Genomic DNA, 25,253 nt, shown 5'->3' with positions numbered 1-25,253 from the left:
GTCTTCTCCAACACCACAGTTCAAAAGCATCAATTGTTCGGCGCTCAGCTTTCTTCACAGTCCAACTCTCACATCCATGCATGACCGCAGGAAAAACCATACCCTTGACTAGATGGACCTTAGTCGGCAAAGTAAGGCCTCTGCTTTTGAATATACTATCTAGATTGGTCATAACTTTTCTTCCAAGGAGTAAGCGTCTTTTAATTTCATGGCTGCAATCACCATCTGCAGTGATTTTGGAGCCCCCCGAAATAAAGTCTGACACTGTCTCCACCACGGTTTCCACTGTTTCCCCATCTATTTCCCATGAAGTGATGTGACTCGATGCCATGATCTTTGTTTTCTGAATGTTGAGCTTTAAGCCAACTTTTTCGCTCTCCTCTTTCACTGTCAGCAAGAGGCTTTTTAGTTCCTCTTCACTTTCTGCCATAAGGGTGGTGTCATCTGCATATCTGAGGTTATTGATATTTCTCCCAGCAAACTTGATTCCAGCTTGTGCTTATTCCAGTCCAGCGTTCTCATGATGTACTCTGCATAGAAGTTAAATAAACAGGGTGACAGTATACAGCCTTGACGTACTCCTTTTCCTATTTGGAACCAGTCTGTTGTTTCATGTCCAGTTCTAATTGTTGATTCTTGACCTGCATACAGGTTTCTCAAGAGGCAGGTCAGGTGGTCAGGTATTCCCATCTCTTTCAGAGTTTTCCACAGTTTATTGTGATCCACACAGTCAAAAGTTTTAGCATACTTAATAAAGCAGAAATAGATGTTTTTCTGGAACTCTCTTGCTTTTTCCATGATCCAGCAGATGTTGGCAATTTGACCTATGGTTCTTCTGCCTTTTCTAAAACCAGCTTGAACATCAGCAAGTTCACAGTTCATGTACTACTGAAGCCTGGCTTGGAGAATTTTAACCATTACTTCACTAGTGTGTGAGATGAGTACAACTGTGCAGTAGTTTTAGCATTCTTTGGCATTGCCTTTCTTTGGGATTGAAATGAAAACTGACTTTTCCAGTCCTGTGGCCACTGCTTGAGTTTTCCAAATTTGCTGGCATATTGACTCCAGCACTTTCACATCATCATTTTTCTAGGATTTGAAATAGCTCAACTGGAATTCCATCACTTCCACTAGCTTTGTTTGTAGTGATTGTTCCTAAGGCCCACTTGACTTCCCATTCCAGGATGTCTGGCTCTAGGTGAGTGATCACACCATCATGATTATCTGGGTCATGAAGATCTTTTTGTACAGTTCTTCTGTGTATTCTTGCCACCTCTTCTTAATATCTTCTGCTTCTGTTTGGTCCATAGCATTTCTGTTCTTTATTGAGCCCATCTTTGCATGAAATGTTCCCTTGGTATCTCTAATTTTCTTGAAGAGATCTCTAGTCTTTCCCATTCTGTTGTTTTCCTCTATTTCTTTGCACTGATCACTGGGGAAGGCTTTCTTATCTCTCCTTGCCATTCTTTGGAACTCTGCATCAAATGGGTATATCTTTCATTTTCTCCTTTGCTTTTCGTTTCCCTTCTTTCAGCTATTTGTAAGGCCTCCCCAGACAGCCATTTGGCTTTTTTGCATTTCTTTTTCTTGGGGATGGTCTTGATTCCTGTCTTCTGTACAGTGTCACAAACCTCCATCCATAGTTCATCAGGCACTCTGTCTATCAGAACTAGTCCCTTAAATTTATTTCTCACTTCCACTGTATAGTCATAAGGGATTTGATTTAGGTCATACCTAAATGTTCTAGTGGTTTTCTCCATTTTCTTCAATTTCAGTCTGAATTTGGCAATAAGGAGTTCATGATCCAAGCCACAGTCAGGTCCTAGACAGCATATTAAAAAGTAGAGACATCACTTTGCCAAGAAAGGCCATATAGTCAAAGCTATGGTTTTTCCAGTAGTTACATACAGATGTGAAAGATGGACCATAAAAAAGGCTGAGCACCAAAGAACTGATGCTTTCAAATTGTGGTGCTGAAGAAGACTCTTGAGTGTTCTTTGAACAGCAAGGAGATCAAATCAGTCAATCCTAAAGGAAACCAACCCTGACTATTCATTGGAAGGACTGATGCTGAAGCTGAAGCTCCAATACTATGGTCACCTGATGCAAAGAACCGACTCACTGGAAAAGACCCTGATGCTGGGAAATATTCAGAGCAGGAGGAAAAGAGGGTGGCAGAGGATGAGATGATTGGATGGCATCATCAACTCAATAGACATGAGTTTGAGCAAACTCCAGGAGTTAGCGAAACACAGGAAAGCCTGGTAGGCCACAGTTCATTGGATTGCAAAGAGTCAGATGTGACTGAGCGACTGAACAACAACAAAATATGGATGCAAATATTTGTAAAAGTGTGTATATTTACATGTACATAGGTGCATATAAAAGCACACTTATTCCCCAGTTGTGACCACTGAGAACACCTGGGAGCAGTGATATGTTAATAGTAATTGTAAATCCATTGCCAGACCTTGATTACTAAATTTAAATTTCCACTAAAATGAAACCAGTGCTGATTCTAAGAATGATAAATGAAAAAATGTTAACTTTGAAATATATGTACATTGGGTATAGAATACTATCAGTTCAGTTCAGTTCAGTCAGTGCATGTCCGACTCTTTGCAAGCCCATGGACTGCAGCACACCAGGTTTCCCTATCCATTACCAACTCCCGGAGTCCACCCAAACCCATGTCCATTGAGTCGGTGATGTCATCCAACCATCTCATCCTCTCCAACCATCTCATCCTGTTTTCCCCTTCCCTTCCTGCCTTCAATCTTTCCCAGCATCATCATCTTTTCCAAAGAAAAAGGTGCCAAATCAGGTGGCCAATGTATTCGAGTTTCAGCTTCAGCATCAGTCCATCCAGTGAACATTCAGGACTGATCTCATTTAGGATTGACTGGTTGGTTCTCCCTGCTGTCCAAGGAACTCTCAAGAGTCTTCTTCAACAGTTCAAAAGCATCAATTCTTCAGTGCTCAGCTTTCCTTATGGTCCAAGTTTCACATCTATACATGACTACCGGAAAATCCATAAGCTTTGACTAGACAGATCATTGTTGGTAAAGTAATGTCTCTGCTTTTTAATATGCTATCTACATTGGTCACTGCTTTTCTTCCAAGGAGCAAATGTATTTAATTTCATGGCTACAGTCACCATCTGCAGTGATTTGGGAGCCCAAGAATGTAAAGTCTGTCACTGTTTCCATTGTTTCCCCATCTATTTGTCATGAAGTGGAGGGATTACCTGCCATGATCTTAGTTTTTTGAATGTTGAGTTTTAAGCCTGCCTTTCACTCTCCTCTTTCATTTTCATCAAGAGGTTCTTTAGCTCCTCTTCATTTTATGCCATAAGGGTGATGTACCTATATATCAGAGGTTATTGATATTTCTCCTGGCATTCTTGATTACAGCTTGTGCTTCCTCCAGCCAGGGTTTCTCATGATGTACACGTCATTTAAGTTTAATAAGCAGGGTGACAATATACAGCCTTGATGTATTCCTTTCCTACTCTGTAGTTCCATATCTTGTTCTAACTGTTCCTTCTTGACGTGCATACAGATTTCTCAGGAAGCAGGTAAGATGGTCTGGTATTCCCAACTTGTTAAGAATTTTCCATAGTTTGTTGTGATCCACACAGTCAAAGGCTTTGGCGTAGTCAATAAAGCAGAAGTAGGTGCAGAGCAGTGTCCCTTTAGAGCTCTAGTTCTTTTTTTTTTTTTTTTTTTTTTTTGTAGCTTCCTCCTCTCTGGATTTGGACTTGAAAACTAGCTGCCTTGTTCTCCCTGGCCTCTCAATTCCATCCTCAAATCCTTTCCTGATGGGTTCCCTCTCCCTATCTTATTACCTGGAAATTCATCACTCAGGGAAGTAAGTCGGGAAAATTAAAGGGTTCACGTCATTCATTCCTCATCTCTCAGGGATCACTGTCCTATGTTGTTTGATGTTCAATATCTTAAAATTGATTTTTCACATTTATATCTGTTTTATTTTTATTGGTTCAGGTAGAAGGGCAAGACACGGTCCCTGTTTCTTCCTGGTCAGAAGCAGTAATCTAATCCTCCCCACCTTTCTGTTTTCCCCATCAGAAAACAAATCAGTTCAGTTCAGTCACTCAGTCGTGTCCAACTCTTTGCAGCCCCATGGACTGAAGCACACTGGGCTTCCCTGTCCAGTACCAACCTCCAGAGCTTGCTCAAACTCATGTCCATCAAGTTGCTGGTGCTGACTTAATGAATGAAATAGTAAACAAATATTTCAGTATATTCTAGAATGGGTGGCAATGGAGTAAAGCTGAGAAAGAAAGGTAAATAGAAAGAGACAAAGAGGAGAGAGATAGAGTGGAGAGAGACAGACAACAAAGAGAGGAGGAGAGATTTGGGGGTATTTTATGCTAATATTCCTAAGAGCTGCCAGAGTGAAAGGACTAGACTCGAAATAAAGTAACAGATGCTGCTCAATATAATTGAAATCACAAGTAAACGCAAATGAGTTGAATTCAGAATCTAGCCAGAATAAAGATCAAAAACTGACTATGTAGCCAAGACATGGAAGCAACCTAAGTGTTCATTGACAGGTGTGTGGATAAAGAGGTGATATACATAAAGAAAGGAATATTACTTAGCTATTAAAAAGAATGGAATAATGACATATGCAGCAACATGGATGGACATATAGATTGTCATACTGAGCAAAGTAAGTCAGACAGAGAAAGACAAATACTGTATCATATCAGTTTTATGCAGAATCTAGAAGAATTGATGCTTTTGAACTGTGGTGCTGGAGAAGACTCTGGAGAGTCCCTTGGACTGCAAGGAGATCCAACCAGTCCATTCTGAAGGAGATCAGTCCTGGGTGTTCATTGGAGGGACTGATGTTGAAGCTGAAACTCCAATACTTTGGCCACCTGATTGCAGAGAGTTGACTCATTTGAAAAGACCCTGATGCTTGGAAAGATTGAAGGTAGGGGGAGAAGGGGACGATGGAGGATGAGTTTGTTGGATGGCATCACCGACACAATGGACATGGGTTTGGGTGGACTCTGGGAGTTGGTGATGGAGGCCTGGCGTGCTGCAGTTCATGGGGTTGCAAAGAGTTGGACAAGACTGAGCGACTGAACTGAACTGAAAAGTAGACATGAACTTAGAAACAGACGTACAGGCTTAGAGAATGAACTTACTATTACCAAGGGAGAAGGAGGGAGGGGGAGGAATAGATAGGGAGTTTGTGATGGGCATCTATACACTGCTGTATATGAAAAGAATACTATCAAAGATATACTGTATAGCAAAGGGAACTCTGCTCAGTATTACTAACAATGTATATGGGAGAAGAATTTGAAGATTAATAGATACACAAACATATTACTGAATAATTTTGCTGTAAAATTAAAACTAACACATTTTTTATCAATCAATTACACTCTAAAATAAAATAAGCTGACTGACAGGTGCTCTTTCAGAAGTAACAAGAAAGAATTTTATTATAAATATAGTAACTAAGTTATCTGTATTTCATAGAAGAGAAGATCAAAACTAGCATGTTTAAAAAATAGCCTAAGTTCACTCAGCTTGTGCAGACAAAAATCAAATTGGACTCTATACTCCAAATCACAAGTGTTCTGTTCTTTTCCCTTTACTTCAACTCTGATCAATTATAGAAAAATGAAGCCAATCATTTTATAGATATCTGTCCCAAACTTCTGCATAGACAATATCATCCACACCTAGTGCTCAATTGCCATCTCTGAGCAAAGGACTTTTTAATATATAGCTTGACTCCTGATTTCTCTCCTGGACTTTACTAATCTGTCTTCACCTGGAAGTCTAGTTGTCAACACAGTCAACCAGTCATCCAACTTACATCATTACCTTTATGAAGTCATCATCCTTAAGCTTCTCCTCTTATTCAGTCAATGGTTGCATCAGAGTTCTTTACTTATACTAGTTGAATCATCGTTGATGACTATCCATACATAAAAGATCCTCAGATCCAATACTGTAACCATGAAACTCCCATATTCATCCTATCTTTTCATCTCATTGCTTTCTAAGTCTTCACTGCCTCTATGTACACTGTCTCCATGGTCCTATAACTCATTTGTCCCATTCTCAATTGATCCTCTATACTGTAGAAAGACCAGTCTTTCTAAACCTAACATCTTAGCCTGATCACATCACACGAGTATGAGAAAATATTCACTGACCTGCTCTTTCTACAGAAAAAAAAGCCCAGTATGATAAGATTTTTGACAAACAGGCTTCATCAAACCATCTCACCTTAAACGAATGCTCATAAAAGTCCTGAGAGGATCTCTCTCTTCCCTTGCCTTTGATAATAAAAATTACTAGCAATTGGTTGCTGGTTTTTATTTTCTCATCCGAATGTCACAGCTTCATAATGTAGACATTGCAGTGTCCATCTTCCAAAGCACAGAGAGGTCAAATTCTTATATGGAAGAAACCATTAGCCTTGACTTCCAATTTCCTCTTTTTATTGTATTTAAAAAGAAATGAATAATGGTAACACCATCCTAATTTAAATGCATTAAATAAATATTAAATGTATTAAAAATAATGTATTAAATTTATTAAAATAACCAAATATGAAATACTAGTCATAGGAAAAAGTTGGATTAAATCTCAATATCCAAAAAACTAAGATCATGGCATTTGGTCCCATTAATTCATGGCAAGTAGATGGGGAAAAACTGGAAACCCACAGATTTTATTTTCTTGGGCTCCAAAATCACAATGGATAGTGACTGCAGCCATGAAATTAAAAGATTCTTGCTTCTTGGAAGAAAAGTTATGACAAACCTAGACAGTATATTGAAAAACAGAGAAATTACTTTGCCAACAATGGTCTATATGGTCAAAGTTATGTTTTGTTTTGTTTTGTTTTTCCAGTAGTCATGTACAGATATAAGAGTTGGACCATAAAGAAGGGTAAGCATCAAAAAATTGATGCTTTCAAATTGTGATGCTGGAGAAGATTCTTGAGAGTCCCTTGGACAGCAAGGAGATCAAACCAGTCAATCCTAAAGGAAATTAATACTGAATATTCATTGGAAGAACTGATGCTGAAGCTGAAGCTCTAATACTTTCACCACTTGATGTGAAGAGCCAGCTCATTGGAAAAACCCTAATGCTGGGAAAGACTGAGGGCAGGAGGAGAAGGGGACGTCAGAGGATGAGATGGTTGGACAGCATCACTGACTCAATGGACGACTTTGAGCAAATTTCAGGATACAGTGAAGGACAGGGAAGCATGGTGTACTGCAGCTCATGGGGTCTCAAAGAGTCGGATATGACTTAGCAACTGAACAACAAGTCATAGGCAATAAAATAACAAGCAATCCACCATTATCTAGCATGAGTACTATGGAAGTTTATTAAAATCAGGCAGACCAAACCACAATACTAACACCTAGAATGGTATCAGAAGACTTAAGAGGTCTTCACAAAGTGAAGTTATAATCATAGGCTTATACATATTTGGTGAAGTCAGTTTCAGAAAAATACTTACTTGGAGATAATAAACCCAAGGCCAGATAACAGAAAACTTTTAAAGGAATGCAAACTTTACTTTAGGAATGCTCATATAAAATTAGAATTTTAGGGGCTTGGTTAAGTTCTACTTCCTCATCCATAGATCAGATTCTCTCTGACCCTGTGAAGACAGTGAAAGTCTAATCTTTGAAGGAAGGCAGATGAGTGAATATGACAAGTTGGAATTAATAATTATCTTAAGCCTCATCACTGTGTTAGCATTTATTTATATATACTTATGATACATCCATTCTTTCACCTTGCTACTATTGCTCCAATAGACAAAAATAATTGCTTTCAAGTATTATTATCAGGTAATTTTTGATCAGTCCATTGACTCCAATCTAACTACCTGAGGTTGTTGCTCTTTGGACAAACTAGATAAATCTTTGTTATAACTTGCTAACAATGTCCTAAAATTAATCCCAGTATATCTTCTATCTCTTTCTTCTATATCAATGGGCAGTCCTCAACTTGAGTCCAGACCATTAAAAAAATCTACAGATATTAATGATTCCATGACAAAAAACAAATAAGTTTTGTACATTTAACTATCTGGTCCAGAGAGGGATCACAAATGCTATGAAAATTTCTAAGTATACATTTTATTTCTTTGTATATTGTGGTTTATAAAATAAGATATTTCACATATTTCAATATTTTACACCTATTTAATAGGCTTTCATTATTGTAATATCTACAGCACAGATTTCATGTCTTTTTTTTTCCTAAGTGCTAATGAGTTCATTTATACCATTGGATTTAAGGAACCAGGTGTCTGGAATAACAGGATTAAACAGAGTACTAATAGTGTTTGAATATTCACTGGAAGGACTGATGCTGAAGCTGAAGCTCCAATACTTTGGCCACCTGATGCAAAGAGTAGATTCATTAGAAAAGACCTTGATGCTGGGAAAGATTGAAGGCAGGAGGAGAAGGGAACGTCAGAGGATGAGATGCTTGGATGGCATCACTGACTCAATGGACATGAGTTTGAGCAAGCTCAGGAGATAGTGAAGGACAGGGGAGCCTGGTGTGCAGCAGTCCATGGGGTCACAAGAGTCAGACACTACTGAGCAACTGAACAACAACAGCAACAACTAGTAGTTTCACTGAAACACCTTTTATCTTCTTGTAAATTTACCGGAAAAAAAAAAAAAAAAGCGTTAGCATCTAAAGACTAACAACATGCCACTAAACTCTCTGATATTTTTTTTCTTGACTGGAACTCATCCACTCTACTTCTATTCAGGATATATTTCTGCAGATATTTTATATCTGTATATAGATGTTCACATTACACACACACACACATATCTGCATAAAGAAACATATCCACACATTTAAAACACAGCCACACATTTAGAGAATATGTAATTACTTCTAGTCCATTTAGTTATGTTAAAAAAGAGTTCATACTAGTTTGCTAATGCTGCCATAACAAAACATCAGGGACTGGGTGGCTTAACAACAGAAATTTATCAGGTCATAGTTTTGGAAGCTAGAAGTCCAAGATTAGGATGTTAGCAGGTTTAAAGTCTTCTGAGGCCTCTGCTTGGCTTCTACAGAGTCACCTTCTCACTATGTGCATTCAAATTTTCTTTTCTTATAATGACACAAGTCAGATTGTATAAGGGCCTACAATAACAGCCTCGTTTCAATTTAACCACCATTTAAAGGTTATATCTTCAAATATAGATGCATTCTGAGGTACTAGGTATGTGTGGGAGTAGGGCATGGGGGGCCAGCCCTTCCACATTAGACTTTTTAAGGGATACAAGCCAACATTACACAGAGGCTAATAATAAATTAGTTAAAAATCTAGTAAAGTAATTACATTCGCATATTGTTGTTGTTATATCAGTTGTTGTTCAGTTGCTCAGTCATGTTCAACTCTTTGCGACCCCATGGACTGCAGCACACTACTGAGTGATGCCATCCATTGAGTCCGTGTTGCCATCCAACCATCTCATCCATTGTCATCCCCTTCTCCTTCTGTCTTCAATCTTTTCCCTCATCAGGGTCTTTCCTAATGAATCGGCTCTTCACATCAAGTGGCCAAAGTATTGGAGTTTCAGCTTCAGCATCAGTCCTTCCAATGAATATTCAGGATTAATTTCCTTTAGGATTGACTGGTTTGATCTCCTTGCAGTCCAAGGGACTCTCAAGAGTCTTCTCTAACACCACAGTTCAAAAGCATAAAATCTTCAGTGCTCAGCCTTCTTTATATCCAACTCTTCACATTCATTTGTATATTCAGTTCAGTTCAGTTCAGTCGCTCAGTCGTGTCCGACTCTTTGCGACCCCATGAATCGCAGCACGCCAGGCCTCCTTGTCCATCACCAACTCCCGGAGTACATATACATAATTTTGAATATTCACCAATATGATAATTTAATGTTTAAGTTATATTTACAATGAAGTACCACCTCACACTGATCAGAATGGCCATCATCAATATGTCTACAAATAATAAATGCTAGAGAAGGTGTGGAGAAAAGTGAACTCTCCTACATTGCTTGTGAGGATGCAGATTGGCACAACCACAATGAAGACCAGTATGAAAGTCCTTTAAAAAACTAATAATAGAGTTGCCATAGAATACTGAAATCTACTCCTGGGTATATATACAGAGAAAATGCTAATTCAAAAAGATACATGCACCCCAATGTTCATAACAGCGTATTTGCAATAGGCAAGACATGGAAGCAACCTAAGTGTCCACTGACAGATGAATGAATAAAGAAGATGTGGAATACATATACAGGGTAATGTTACTCAACTATAAAGAGGATAAAACAATGTCTTTTGCAACAACATGGCTGGATCTAGAAAAAATTACACTAAGTGAAGTAAATTAGAGAAAGACAAAGATGATACCATCAATTTGTGGAGTCTACAAAAAATGATAAAAATGAATTTATTTATAAAATAGACTCACAGATACAGAAAACAAGCTTATCATTACCAAAAATGAAAGGAGGATGATGGATAAATTGAGAATTTGAGACTAATTGATTGCTGTTGTTGTTTAGTTACTAAGTTGTGTCCGACTCTTTTGCAACCCCATAGACTATATAGCCCACCAGGCTCCTCTGTCTGTAGGATTTCCCTGGCAATAATACTGGAGTGAATTGCCATTTCCTTTAATAGGGGATCTTCTCGACCCAGTGATAGAACCTGTGCCTCTTGCATTGTCAGGCAAATTCTTCACCACTGAGCCACCAGAGAAGCCTGAGTCTAATAAATACCCAATTACCTAATCCTACATACAAAACAGATAAATAACCAGGACCTACTATAAACATGGGGAAAAATATTCAATATCTTATCATAACCTACTTTGGAAAAGAATCTGAAAAAGAATACACATACACACATAACTGAATTATTTTGTTATAGACTTGAAACCATATTAATCAATATATGTAAATTTTAAAAAATTTTAGAAAGAAATAAAAATATCATTAAACCAATAAAAATAATTATTTTAACCCTATAACCCCAAATAAAATTAAAATTTGTTATCATGAGACTATTTGTTTAAGATCAGATAAACTTATATATGATACATTGATATTACTTAGACTTTCAGTACTTAGTCAAAGAAGAGACTTAGAAAATTGCACATTACATTTCAAAATGAGTGTCTACCCCAATTATCTCCTGATATATATAGAAAGCACTAAATATCCCTTAATGTTTACAGATATTATTTGCTACTAGAGACTGAAAGAGCACAAAGAGGGTTCCTAACCAGCAATTTTTTCACAGCCACTTTCACTTCTCTGTTCCGTAAACTATAAATGATAGGATTCAATGTGGGGGTTAAGCCAGCGTATACCAAGGCTATAAATTTATCTATTTCCTGTGAATCCATAGTTGATGGCTTCAGGTACATGGAGAGAGCTGTCCCATAGAATAAAACCACTACACTCAGGTGGGCTGCACATGTTGAAAAAGCCTTGCTTCGACCATCCAGTGAGCTGATTCTTAGGATGCTAGAGAGGATGAATGCATAAGAGATACAAATGAGGAGCATTGGCATAGGAAGAAGAAGTACACTGATCAGCAGCATGATTAACTGCACCTTGGAAGTGTCGACACAAGCCAGTTTCAGGACGGCCAGAATCTCACAAGTGAAATGATTGATGACACTACTTCCACACAGTGACAGCTGCAACACAGACACAATTTCCACCAGGGCAGTGAAGGATCCTGTCACCCACGATCCAGCTGCAATCTGAACACAAATCTTCTTGTTCATGATGATGGAGTATCTCAGGGGGTTGCAGATGGCTACATATCGGTCATACGCCATCACAGACAGGAGCACACACTCAGTGGAGCCCATGGCCAGAGAGAAGTACATCTGAGCAGCACACCCTGAGAATGAGATGGTGTTTTTCCCTGAAATAAAATTTGCCAGCATTGGGGTCAGGGCAGAAGAAGTGTACCAGATGTCCAGACATGACAGGTTGCTGAGGAAGAAGTACATGGGTGTGTGTAGATGAGAATCCAGGACACTAACCGAGATCAGAATAATATTACTCAGTAAGGTGATCAAGTACATCAGCAAGCACAGCACAAATATGGTGATTTCAACTTTGGGATAGTGAGTAAATCCCAGAAAAATAAAATTAGAAATGACTGTTGCATTTGTCTTGTCCATTTTATTCTTCTTTGTTCATCTGTAATAGTGAATAAAAGTATATATGGCCTATGTTTAAAATTTACACTCTACCAACTTTCAAGGAGTTTTTATTAGAGGAACTTTAAAGGGAGCATTGCCTTCCAATGTTACTAGCAATATTCACTCATTCATCCAACATTTACTGAATACACTCTAAGGCACTGAGAATCTAGAGTGAGGTTATACAAGTTCTTCTCTCAGGCAAATAAAAATCAAATAAAAGACACACTCAAGTAAATTAAAATTTACAATAACATGATATACATATGCCCCAAGATACTAGGCAAACACAGAGACAAATGCTAACCTATGTCAGGGGCAATGCTTAGGAAGATATTTTGAGATTTGTTTTAATCAAAATATGAACTGGCCTCAGTCAAGTTAAAGATCAGAAGAAGTTTCTGGGCAAAGAAACATTTTTGTTGTTGTTGTTGTAAAAGTTGAAACAGGAAAGGTTTTGGATGCATTCCAAAAAGTTTCAAATTATGCGAAAAAAAAAAAAAAACCGCAAATGGAAATGCCACACACTAAGGAATATAAACAGGAGATAAGCAAGAGTCCACTCACTCTAACACTATGTTATATCTGTCTTCAAGAAGGCATTTTTGACTATGGAATAATCTTGAACCCATCCTTTATTACATTAAGTAATTCATAATATAAAGCAAATTATTTACAATATATCTCACAACTGATCACATATGGAAGTATGTTTGAAAACCACTGTCTTTCAAAATAGAGTTCAAACAAATTCAGTCACAAATTACACCAGCCTCACATTCTCATCATTGCCTACTTCTCTGATCTCATCTTCCAATACTCCTACCTTCTGCTCTAAAACAACCACTCTGTGGGTGCACATTCTTAGCATGCAAATTTATTTTTTATATATTTTAATATGCAATTATCTATCTAAAGTACCTTTCCTTCCCAGCTCTAATCTTAACGTTGTTGAGTATTTCAATTAGTTACCAAAACTGTATGCCATAAATCATAAGTACAGCTTCATGCTTGGTACACAGTTATGTAGTTCAAGTATATCACACTGACTATAGCTAGATATGCATATCCCTATTGCCACTGCAGTGGACACTGGGCTTGTGAAGAGATTGTTCCTCACAATACTAGCAAAGTAATAAGTCATGTTTAAGATTTTTAATTACACATGGCTGCTTTGAACATGGCAAGTTTTTGACATGTGTTAAGATAAATGCATTTTCACTTTGGATCTCTGTGGCAACATAAAAGCCTGAAAATCTATGAACTTGTTACAGACATCTGCAAATTTCCCTGATCATTTCTCTGATCTTAAAGAAACCAGTTGAATTAAGAAACAAAATGATTAGCTCTTACTTTTAAGTATTTGATATACAGCCTTACAAATAGCTGTGAAAAGAAGAGAGGCGAAAAGCAAAGGAGAAAACGAAAGATATAAGCTTCTGAATGCAGAGTTCCAAAGAATAGCAAGAAGAGATAAGAAAGCCTTCTTCAGCAATCAATGCAAAGAAATAGAGGAAAACAACAGAATGGGAAAGACTAGAGATCTCTTCAAGAAAATTAGAGATACCAAGGGAACATTCCATGGAAAGATGGGCTCAATAAAGGACAGAAATAGTCTGGACCTAATAGAAGCAGAAGATATTAAGAAGAGGTGGCAAGAATACACAGAAGAACTGTACAAAAAGATCGTCACAACCCAGATAGTCATGATGATGTGATCACTAATCTAGAGCCAGACATCTTGGAATGTGAAGTCAAGTGGGCCTTACAAAGCATCACTACGAACAAAGCTAGTGGAGGTGATGGAATTCCAGTGGAGCTCTTTCAAATCCTGGAAGATGATGCTGTGAAAGTGCTGCACTCAATATGTCAGCAAGTTTGGAAAACTCAGCAGTGGCCACAGGACTGGAAAAGGTCAGTTTTCATTCCAGTTCCAAAGAAGGGCAACGCAAAAGAATGCTCAAACTACCGCACAATTGCACTCATCTCACATGCTAGTGAAGCGTCTGCCTCCAATGCGGGAGACCCGGGTTTGATCCCTGGGTCGGGAAGATCTCCTGGAGAAGGAAATGGCAATTCACTCCAGTATTCTTGCCTGGAGAATCCCATGGATGGAGAAGCCTAGTAGGTTACAGTCCACAGGGTCGCAAAGAGTCGGACACCACTGAGTGACTTCACCTCACCTCACCTCACATGCTAGTAAAGTAATGCTCAAAATTCTCCAAACCAGGCTTCAGCAATACCTGAACCGTGAAATTCCTGATGTTCAAGCTGGTTTTAGAAAAGGCAAAGGAACCAGAGATCAAATTGCCAACATCCGCTGGATCATGGAAAAAGCAAGAGAGTTCCAGAAAAACACCTACTTCTGCTTTATTGACTATGCCAAAGCCTTTCACTGTGTGGATCACAATAAACTGTGGAAAATTCTGACAGAGATGGGAATACCAGACCACCTAACCTGCCTCTTGAGAAATCTGTATGCAGGTCAGGAAGCAACAGTTAGAACTGGACATGGAACAACAGACTGGTTCCAAATAGGAAAAGGAGCACGTCAAGGCTGCATATTGTCATCCTGCTTATTTAACTTCTATGCAGAGTACATCATGAGAAACGCTGGACTGGAAGAAACAAGCTGGAATCAAGATTGCTGGGAGAAATATCAATAATCTCAGATATGCAGATGACACCACCCTTATGGCAGAAAGTGAAGAGGAACTAAAAGCCTCTTGATGAAAGTGAAAGAGGAGAGTGAAAAAGTTGGCTTGAAGCTCAACATTCAGAAAACAAAGATCATGGCATCTGGTCCCATCACTTCATGGGAAATAGATGGGGAAACAGTGGAAACAGTGTCAGACTTTATTTTTAGGAGGCTCCAAAATCACGGCAGATGGTGACTGCAGCCATGAAATTTCTCCTTGGAAGAAAAGTTATGATGAACCTAGATAGTATATTCAAAAGCAGAGACATTATTTGCCAACTTAGGTCCATCTAGTCGACTATGGTTTTTCCTGTGGTCATGTATGGATGTAAGAGTTGGACTGTGAAGAAGGCTGAGCACTGAAGAATTGATGCTTTTCAACTGTGGTGTTGGAGAAGACTTTTGAGAGTCCCTTGGACTGCAAGGAGATCCAACTAGTCCATGCTGAAGGAGATCAGCCCTGGGATTTCTTTGGAAGGAATGATGCTAAAGCTGAAACTCCAGTACTTTGGCCACCTCATGCGAAGAGTTGACTCATTGGAAAAGACTCTGATGCTGGGAGGGATTGCGGGCAGGAGGAGAAGGGGATGACCCAGGATGAGATGGCTGGATGGCATCACGGACTCGATGGATGTGAGTCTGAGTGAACTCCGGGAGTTGGTGATGGACAGGGAGGCCTGACGTGCTGCGATTCATGGTGTCGCAAAGAGTCGGACACGACTGAGCGACTGAACTGAACTGATACAGTGAGACATGTAAAAGGCAATGATCACTTATGCTCTTAGAAGAGGAAGAAATACTTTTCAAAAGGTCATCTTCTGTACGGAATTAGAGCACTGTCCTCAGAGTATGAGATTTTAGGCTCTGAAACCAACCATGCTACTTACTGGCATGCAAAATTTAGCAAATCACTTGACCTCTTTGAAACATGATTTTACCGGCTCTCTGGTGGCTCAGCAGTAAAGAATCTGCAAGCGATGCAAGAGATGTAAGAGACACAAGTTTGATTCATGGGACAAGAAGAAAGCCTGGAGGAGTGTATAGCAACCCCACCAGTATGCTTGTCAAGAAAATTCCATGGACAGAGGAGCCTCACGGGCTATGATCCATGGGGTCACAAAGAGTTGGACACAACTGAAGGGTAATAGTTTCTATCTTGTGCAGATTTGCAAGATCTAGATTAACTTGCTTTAAATTCTCCCTCCATAACGCCAATTCCATGATCACTTTAATGTTTCACACAATCACAATAGTGGTTTATGATTTCATGTTCTCCCTGCTTTCCTGAAGCATAATTGCCTCTATGCTGCTATAGTCCTGGCCCACATTGACTCAGATTTTTAAAACATAGCAAATCTTTCAAAATTTATTAAAATTTCAACCTCCAATCCATGTATGAAAATCAAACACTTTACCAATTATTTCCAGAAAGGCAAAAGTTAGACATGCCTGGTCTGTAACATCCACTTTGGTCAGCATACACCTCCACTCCACTGAGGGTTTCTCTGCTGGGTTTTCCCCACCCAGCACTCAGTTTTCTTTTTCTGGCTCTGGGCCCTCGTGTTCCCTCTCCCTTCACCTGCTCTTCTGTCTACTTTTAGAAACAAAACAATGAAGTCTTCTCCTTTTCTCATCCAGATTGCTGAGTCGCTTCAGTCGTGTCCAACTCTGTGCGACCCCATAGACAGCAGCCCACCAGGCTCCCCTGTCCCTGGGATTCTCCAGGCAAGAACACTGGAGTGGGTTGCCATTTCCTTCTCCAGTGCATGAAAGTGAAAAGCAAAAGTGAAGTCGCTCAGTCGTGTCCAACTCTTAGCGACCCCATGGACTGCATCCTACCAGGCTCCTCCATCCATGGGATTTTCCAGGCAAGAGTACTGGAGTGGGGTGCCATTGCCTTCTCTGCTCATCCAGATTGAGTTCCACTCATTCCCTCATTCTTATCTTAGATCTTTGTCAGGGTCTCACCTACTCCAAGTCACTTTATACTTTCTGTCTCTAAAATGATTTCTGATTACAATGCTAAGATAATTAAACTTTTTTCAACAAATCCCTCTCTTTCTTTCTAAATGTCAGAGCCAGAATAGACTCTAAACTCCTAACCCAACCTTCTCATTTTAAAATTGACAGATAATTCAGGGAACTATAATATATGTAAATCCTATAATAAACCATAATGAAAAAGAATATGTGTATATATTTGACTGAATCACCTTGCCATACACTAGACACTGACACATATTGTAAATCAACTGTACATCAATAAAAAATTTTAAATGCAAAAAAATAGTTGACATATACTTGAGGGAGTTCAATGACTTGTCTAGGCAAATGAGAAAATCTGGAACACATTGTCAAAAGTTTTATCCCACCTTCAAAATTCATTTTTCATCTCAATATTTTTTCTATCAACTAGTGTTTCTCTTTAAAGTAAAGATCTTTATTCTGGTTTCCTGGCATAGCTAAGACCTATTAATAAATTTTGTAAATCTGAGATTACAGGAGATGGCTAATGTCTGTTCCCATTTACCTCAGCACACGGAATGCACATCTTTACTTTTGGTTAAAGTGTGCTTCAATATTTAAAGGTGATCTTCAGCAAAGTCTTTCTTGAGAGTCTAGTGTAGTGCTCAAAAGAGTAAAAGATTCTAAAATTTGCAATTTTGATAGTATTCTAAGAAAACTGTATTAAAGTGGGTTGTGCAGAGGTATTTTTATCAGAAGATTATAATAGAAAAGGACATGGATGTTCTTAGTTTGCAAAACATCAACCCAATTGTTGCCTGACTCACTATGTCAACATACATAGCTCATGTTAATTAAAAACTGTTTAATAATTTCTTAAGAGAAATAATGATATGAAGATTTGTTCTGCCCAAATCGCCCCCTATGATTTTCTCCAAAAATCTTCCAAAGGGCAATCCCTAGAACTTCACTACTAAAGTCTCCTACTGCTTTTAGGGACCTTCCAACTCCCTTAACAATTTAACTTTGTTATTCTGAAACCTAAAGAAGTTAAGAAAGTTTCCATTTCTCCTGGGTGTAATTCTCCAAGTTCAATTAAGAAATTCAGGGCAAAAAAAAAAAAAGTAGTAAAATTTTTGTAATAATTTCAAGGCACTTGGCTAAGTAAAAGGCCTGATTCTTGAGAAATATCTGTGCAAGCAGAACTAGAGGAGACCATTTGCCTATCCCATTCCTCTGCAGATGGCCCTTGAACTATATAGCAAACATTCCAATTAATAGAACTATAGAGATGCCATCCCAAATAGCCTCTGAGCTTGTAATGTGAGCCATTCATTTTCAGCAATCTCTATAATTATCTCAGTTATCAGAGTAATAGCAGATAAAACATTCTTATTCCATTTTTAAATGGCCCCAAGGTGAGATTTGGGCTCTAGATTGTTTTCTTGTTTTCTTGGGCTCTACTTCTTTGAGGAAAAATGTCTGTTATTTACTTTGACTGAATTTTACATTTATTTTTATTATTGGTTTTCTAACATTTTACAAAGAGATTCTTAAATGTGGCTTTCTTTTTATTTACCCTTCTTAACATTATAGATCTTGAGTTTAAGGCTTGATGTCTTCCATAAGTTTGAGAAAATCATTCAGTATTAGCCAATTTCTTTTCTATCCCATTTCCCCTTTTTCCTCTCCTCCTGAGTGTTCAGCTATACATACTAGTTTTACCAACATGTCCTATATAAGCTCTTACAGTCCTTTCTGTATTTTCCATTCTTTTTTTCTCCATACATTAGTCTGGATATTTCTACTGATTAACCTTTCAATTTGCTAAGCCTTTCTTCAACTTTGTCTAAGTTGTCGTAAATCCATCTCTAGTTCCTCCTTCTGGCTGTATTTTTCAGCTCCATAATATCTACTTGATGTTTTAATATAACATCAAATGCTCAAGTGAACTTGTCATCTTGTAATGTATGTAAAGGTACATGCTAACACTGGTTATTTTCAAATAGGTCTGGTAACTTCTATATCTGGATCATCCTGAGATGATCTGTTTTCAATCATCTGTTTTCATCTTTTGATCTTACATCTTACCAGTTATCATACATAAAAAACATATAATCTCTGGATGATGTTTTATTTATACAAAGAGAATTTCCTTTATCTTTGATACAACCCTAGATTGAGAAAGATTGCTTTGATCCAAAGAGTCACTGAGACAAGTTAGAGATGGATTTCAGGTTTTGTAGAACTTGGCCAAAAATCTGTTTCATCTCCTGTTTTAGATTTATCCCTCTAGGTTCCAAACTGAGAACCTGGAGTGTGTACAAGGGAGATTTCCCTTTCAAGAGTCAATGGACTTCAATTTTTATCTCATACCCACTGTGGGACTGATAAAACTTAACCTAACATATTTAACCTCCTTTTGCTCAATTTCCAGCACTCTTACTCTGGGCAGCCTAAAACTTAGCAAGTGCTTCATGTGGTAAATGAATTATACCTGCTGAGATCATTTAACTTCCTTAATTCAGAAACTTGGCCTCCCTTCAGTTCAGAATAGAATGTATTGGTAGGTTTAACTCTCTCTCTAGAACCTTAGCTCCTCATATCCTGACTCATTCAGAAGCAATCTAATTTGCTTAAAAAACATTATACTTTGTCTAGGATTGTCATAACTCTTCTTCCAAGGAACAAGTACCTTTTAATTACATGGCTGCAGTCACCATCTGCAATGATTTTGGAGCCCAAGAAAATAAAATCTATCACTGTTTCCACTTTTTTGCCATCTATTTGCCATGAAGTGATGGGACCAGATGCCATGATCTTCATTTTTTGAATACTGAGTTTTAAGCCAGCTTTTTCACTCTCCTCTTTCACCTTCATCAGGAAGCTCTTTAGTTTCTCTTTGCGTTCTGCCATTAAAGTGGTAACATCTGCATATCTAAGGTTGTTGATATTTCTACCAGCAATCTTAGTTCCAGCTTTTGATTCACCCAGTCCAGCATTTCACATGATGTACTCTGCATATAAGTTAAATAAGCGGATGACAATATACAGTCTTGGCTATTGCAAATAGTGCCACTATGTACATTGGGATGCACATATGTTTTTGAAGTAGTGTTTTTGTGTTTTCTGGATGTATATCCAGGAGTAGAATTGCTAGGTCATATGGTAGTTCTATTTTTAGCTTTTTGAGAAATTTCCATATTGTCTTCCACAGTGACTGCACAAATTTTTATTTCCATCAACAGTGTACAGGGTTTCCTTTTCTCTACATTCTCATCAACATTTGTTACTTATGTTCTTTTTGATGGTAGCTATTCTGACATGTGGGAGGTGATATCTCATTATGATTTTGATTTGAATTTCCCTGATAATTAGCTATGTTGAGCATCTTTTCATGTACTGTTGGCCATCTGCATTTCCTCTCTTGAAGAATATCTATTCAGTTCTTCTGCTCATTTTTAAATCAGGTTGTTTTCTTTTTTGAGGTTGAGCTGTATGATCCATTTATATACATTGGATATTGATCCTTTATCGGTCATATGCTTTACAAATATCTTCCCCTATTCACTAAGTGGTCTTTTCATTTTGGTGATGGTTTCCTTTACTATGCAAAAGCCTTTACGTTTAAGAAGGCACCATTTTTTTTAATTTCTACTTTTATTTCCTTTACTTTAAGATACATATCCAAAAAAATTATTGCTGCAATTTATGTCAAAGAGTGTTCTGCCTATGTTTTCCTCTAGGATTTGTGTAGGATTTATGTAGTATCTGGCCTTACACTTAGATAAAAGATTTGCCTTTTGCAGCAATATGGATGGACTCAGAGGACATTATGAAACAAGTCAGACAAAGAAAGAAAAGTGATATGATATTACTTATACGTGGAACCTAAAAAATACAACAAACTAGTGAATCCAACAGAAAAGAAGCAGACTCATGGATCTAGATCTCCCCTCTACCCTGAAGTTGAGAAAGACTGAGGATGGAAGGAAAATGGGGCGACAGACGATGAGATGGTTGGATGGAATCACCAGATCAGTGGACATGAGTTTGATCAAACTCCAGGAGATAGTGAAGGACAACGAAGCCTGACATGCTGCAGTTCATGGAGTAACAAAGAGTTGGATGTGACTTCTCAACTGAACAACAACAAACAGAACAAATGAGGGCTTACCAGTGGTATTGAGTGGGGCAGGATATATGGGCAGGCAAGTAGGAGATAGAAACTATTGAGTATAACATAGGCTAGAAATATGTATTTATAACATAGAAAATATAGCCAATATTTAGTAATAACTAAATATTATATAACCTTTTAAATTGTATTTTTAAATATTTTAATTATTTTTTAAAGTGATTTTCTGATGAAAAACTAACATTTTCAGTGGGAAAACAAAGTTTCTTTGTTTTGGACTCATATTTTTTACTTGTTATTTAATGCTTACTTATCATTTTAGATGAGTTGGTTATCAGCCCCTCTATAATGAAGAAAATAACACTTTTTAAATAAACAGATGATACAGTATTAGTATCCTAAAGAGGAGCTGCCAGAAATAATGACTATTCTAGTGAATTACTGCCTAAATGTTCATAGATCCATACAAAGTTATTATTATGGATAGGCATTACATAATTTTCAGTGACAACCCAAAATCTAATTTGTAGCATGTTTTCCTAGTAGACTATCTCCAAATTTGATGAACGACCTTCCCAATTAGCTTGAAGAGTCCCTGGGAGTATCTCACATGTGCTGAATAGATGTCCACCTCCTCCCCCTCAGGATACTGCTATCACACTGTTATGATCTGCTATTCCTATCACTCCCCTGGAATTTGATTCTTACATTGTCTCAAATAGGCTCTACAGTTTAGTGTGCCCATAAATTAGATGATCCAAGCTAGGACACTTTCGACATGAAATGAGTAATTACTAATTACACTGTAGCAGCTGGTATTAATTAGACAAGTTCTGAGCAAATCAAAAGATATGGTCACCATTCCAAGGATGTTTCCCTTAGGGTCATCACATTTCAAGACCACAGGATGCTTCACACACAAAATATTGGCATCATATTTTGCGACCAGCACCCTAAAACAGTACTGTTTGTCCCATAGATGATGAAAACTACTTTGGTTTACACCTGATATCTTCCAAGGACCAGACCTAAGTCCATGGAGTCAAGCTAGGAAAACAATCAATCTCTGACAATATCATACACCCTTGGAACTAAGGCACAGTGAACCCTATTAAGATAATAGGAGACCAGGGATAAGAAGAGAGTTAGATGATAAAGAATCTTCCTTATGGTGGAGGTTAGGAAGAAAGAGATATCTAATTAAGGTTTTCTTGTTTCCTTTTCTGCATCATAATTTCCTTATCAGTTCAGTTCAGTCGCTCATTCGTGTCCAGCTCTTTGCAACCCAATGAATTGCAGCACGCCAGGCTTCCCTGTCCATCACCAACTCCCAGAGTTCACTCAAACTCACGTCCATCGAGTCGGTGATGCCATCCAGCCATCTCATCCTCTGTCGTCCCCTTTTCCTCCTGCCCCCAATCCCTCCCAGCATCAGAGTCTTTTCCAATGAGTCAACTCTTCCTCACATTTTCAGTTAACAAAAAGAAGTCCAGAGCCAGCTATAGCTCAGGGAACAAAGGGAAAATAATCCACACATGGCATAAAACAAACTGGAAAAAGAACCACATCAACATTGATGACACTGAAGAACAGGCACAAATGACTAGCAATGAAGCCTAAATAGTGATCAGGAATAAGAAATACTTAGCCACAAACAGAAGTTTCTAAAAACAACTATTCCGTCACACTTCTGTATTCTATCTCCCTCGGAACGACACATTTTTCTGTCCCAATAAAGTCAAATGAAATTCGAAAATTGCTAGTCTCTGTTCCCAAAGAAAGATCAATCTTTCCATATGGTGTTTCCACTTTCTAGAGGGTGCATAATGACCAACATTGAATCCAACTATTGAAAAAACCTGAAAACCAGTGAAAAAACTGTGGTCTCACTTTTCAAGAAAAAATCTTTTGGGGCAGCTTCTCATTGACCATCATGATGAAATAAGTAAATGTAAAAGAATAACACAAAAAATTAATGCAAAAGAATGCTCAAACTATCACACAATTGCATTCATCTCACATGCTAGTAAAGTAATGCTCAAAATTCTCCAAACCAGGCTTCAGCAATACCTGAACCTGATGAACTCCCTGATGTTCAAGCTGGTTTTAGAAAAGGCAGACGAACCAGAGATCAAATTGCTAACATCCGCTGGATCATGGAAAAAGCAAGAGAGTTCCAGAAAAACATCTATTTGTGCTTTATTGCCTATGCCAAAGCCTTTGATTGTGTGGATCACAATAAACTGTGGAAAATTCTGAAAGAGATGGGAATACCAGACCACCTGACCTGTCCCTTGAGAAATCTGTATGCAGGTCAGGAAGCAACAGTTAGAACTGGACATGGAACAACAGACTGGTTCCAAATAGGAAAAGGAGCACGTCAAGGCTGTATATTGTCACTCTGCTTATTTAACTTATATGCAGAGTACATCATGAGAAATGCTGGACTGGAAGAAACACAAGCTGGAATCAAGATTGCCAGGAGAAATATCAATAACCTCAGATATGTAGATGACACCACCCTTATGGCAGAAGGTGAAAGGAGCTAAAAAGCCTCTTGATGAAAGTGAAAGAGGATAGTAAAAATGTTGGCTTAAAGCTCAACATTCAGAAAACAAAGATCACGGCATCTGGTCCCATCACTTCATGGGAAATAAATGGGGAAACAGTAGAAACAGTGTCAGACTTTATTTTTTTGGGCTCCAAAATCACTGCAGATGGTGACTGCAGCCATGAAATTAAAAGACGCTTACTCCTTGGAAGAAAAGTTATGACCAACCTAGATAGTATATTCAAAAGCAGAGACATTACTTTGCTGACTAAGGTCCGTCTAGTCAAGGCTATGGTTTTTCCTGTCATGTATGGATGTGAGAGTTGGACTGTGAAGAAGGCTGAGCGCCAAAGAATTGATGCTTTTGAAATGTGGTGTTGGAGAAGACTCTTGAGAGTCCCGTGGACTGCAAGGAGATCCAACCAGTCTATTCTGAAGGCGATCAGCCCTGGGATTTCTTTGGAAGGAATGATGCTAAAGCTGAAGCTCCAGTACTTTGGCCACCTCATGCAAAGAGTTGACTCATTGGAAAAGACTCTGATGCTGGGAGGGATTGGGGGCAGGAGGAGAAGGGGATGACCCAGGATGAGATGGCTGGATGGCATCACAGACTCGATGGACGTGTGTCTGAGTGAACTCCGGGAGATGGTGATGGACAGGGGGGCCTGACGTGCTGCGATTCATGGGGTCGCAAAGAGTCGGACACGACCTAGTGACTTAACTGAACTGAACTGATATACTTTTCAGAAAAGAAACTCTGAAGAACTCATTTTATTCCCTGTACAGTTTCAGAAAGCATACCATTCCAAGAGGAAGTCAGTTAGGTCTTATTTTTGTTTTGTTTTTTTTTTTCTTTTTTTTAGTTATATGTAGGACCTGGGAATAATTAACTGATGGTTATCCTAAATTTCTTAGAGAACATTCTCAAAAAATTACTAATAGATTATAACAACGTTTCAAGGAGATAGAGATAGAAATAGAAAGGACTGAAGAGAAACAGACTCAATTTCTCTCTTTGTGTTATGATAATCTGTATAATGTTCCTCACTGCCTCATTTGTGAAACGTAAGAGGAGAAATGTATGCCTTCCTTATAGTGAACATAACTACAAGATTAAAAAAAAAATTGAAGGATAAGATAGAAAACCAACAATATTTTAAAATCTAAATAAAAATGAACAATTAAGTATTATGGGATTTTTGTTAGCATTAGAAAGCTAAAGCAATCAAAGAGAAATAAAACCAAGTAACTTACTACCTCAAAGTTTTTTTTTAATTCTAAAATAAACATAATCAAAACTAAATAAAATTTAAAATTCAGAGGCTAGTATGATAGCAGTTACAGAGAAAAGAGATGTAATATTAAAATAAACATTAAAGTCTAAGATGAAAATCTGAAGTGTGCACCTCAGATCAAGAAGAAATAGGGACTTCCTTTATGGTCCAATGGTTGGGAATCTGACTTTCAGTGAAAGGGACATGGGTTCAAATCTCTGGTTGGGGAACTAAAATCCCACATACCTGGGACAACCAAGCCCAGTAAGCCTGAGTGCTACAACTATTGAGACCGTGAGCTCTGGAGTCCACATGCCATCACTAGAAGGTTCATGTGCTGCAATATCCCACATGCTGCAACTAAGATCCAACAGAGCCAAATAA

General features: G+C 38.1%; 1 protein-coding gene across 1 annotated transcript; it reads right to left on the bottom strand.

Moving 5' to 3' along the window:
* Positions 1-6,782: 6,782 nt before the first annotated feature.
* LOC101105139 (olfactory receptor 13F1-like) lies at positions 6,783-12,222 on the bottom strand (the record flags this gene model as incomplete). The annotated part of the gene is made up of 2 exons (XM_012114721.4): positions 11,308-12,222; positions 6,783-6,794 (listed from the first exon to the last, which is right to left on the bottom strand). Coding segments are annotated over exons 1-2 (927 nt in total), but the record flags the coding sequence as incomplete, so codon positions are not given.
* Between the last annotated feature and the right edge of the window lie 13,031 nt (positions 12,223-25,253).

This window comes from Ovis aries, chromosome 2 (genome assembly GCF_016772045.2).
Source record: "Ovis aries strain OAR_USU_Benz2616 breed Rambouillet chromosome 2, ARS-UI_Ramb_v3.0, whole genome shotgun sequence".
Classification (NCBI taxonomy): Eukaryota; Metazoa; Chordata; class Mammalia; order Artiodactyla; family Bovidae; genus Ovis; species Ovis aries.
This window is presented reverse-complemented; position numbering and strand designations above follow the sequence as displayed.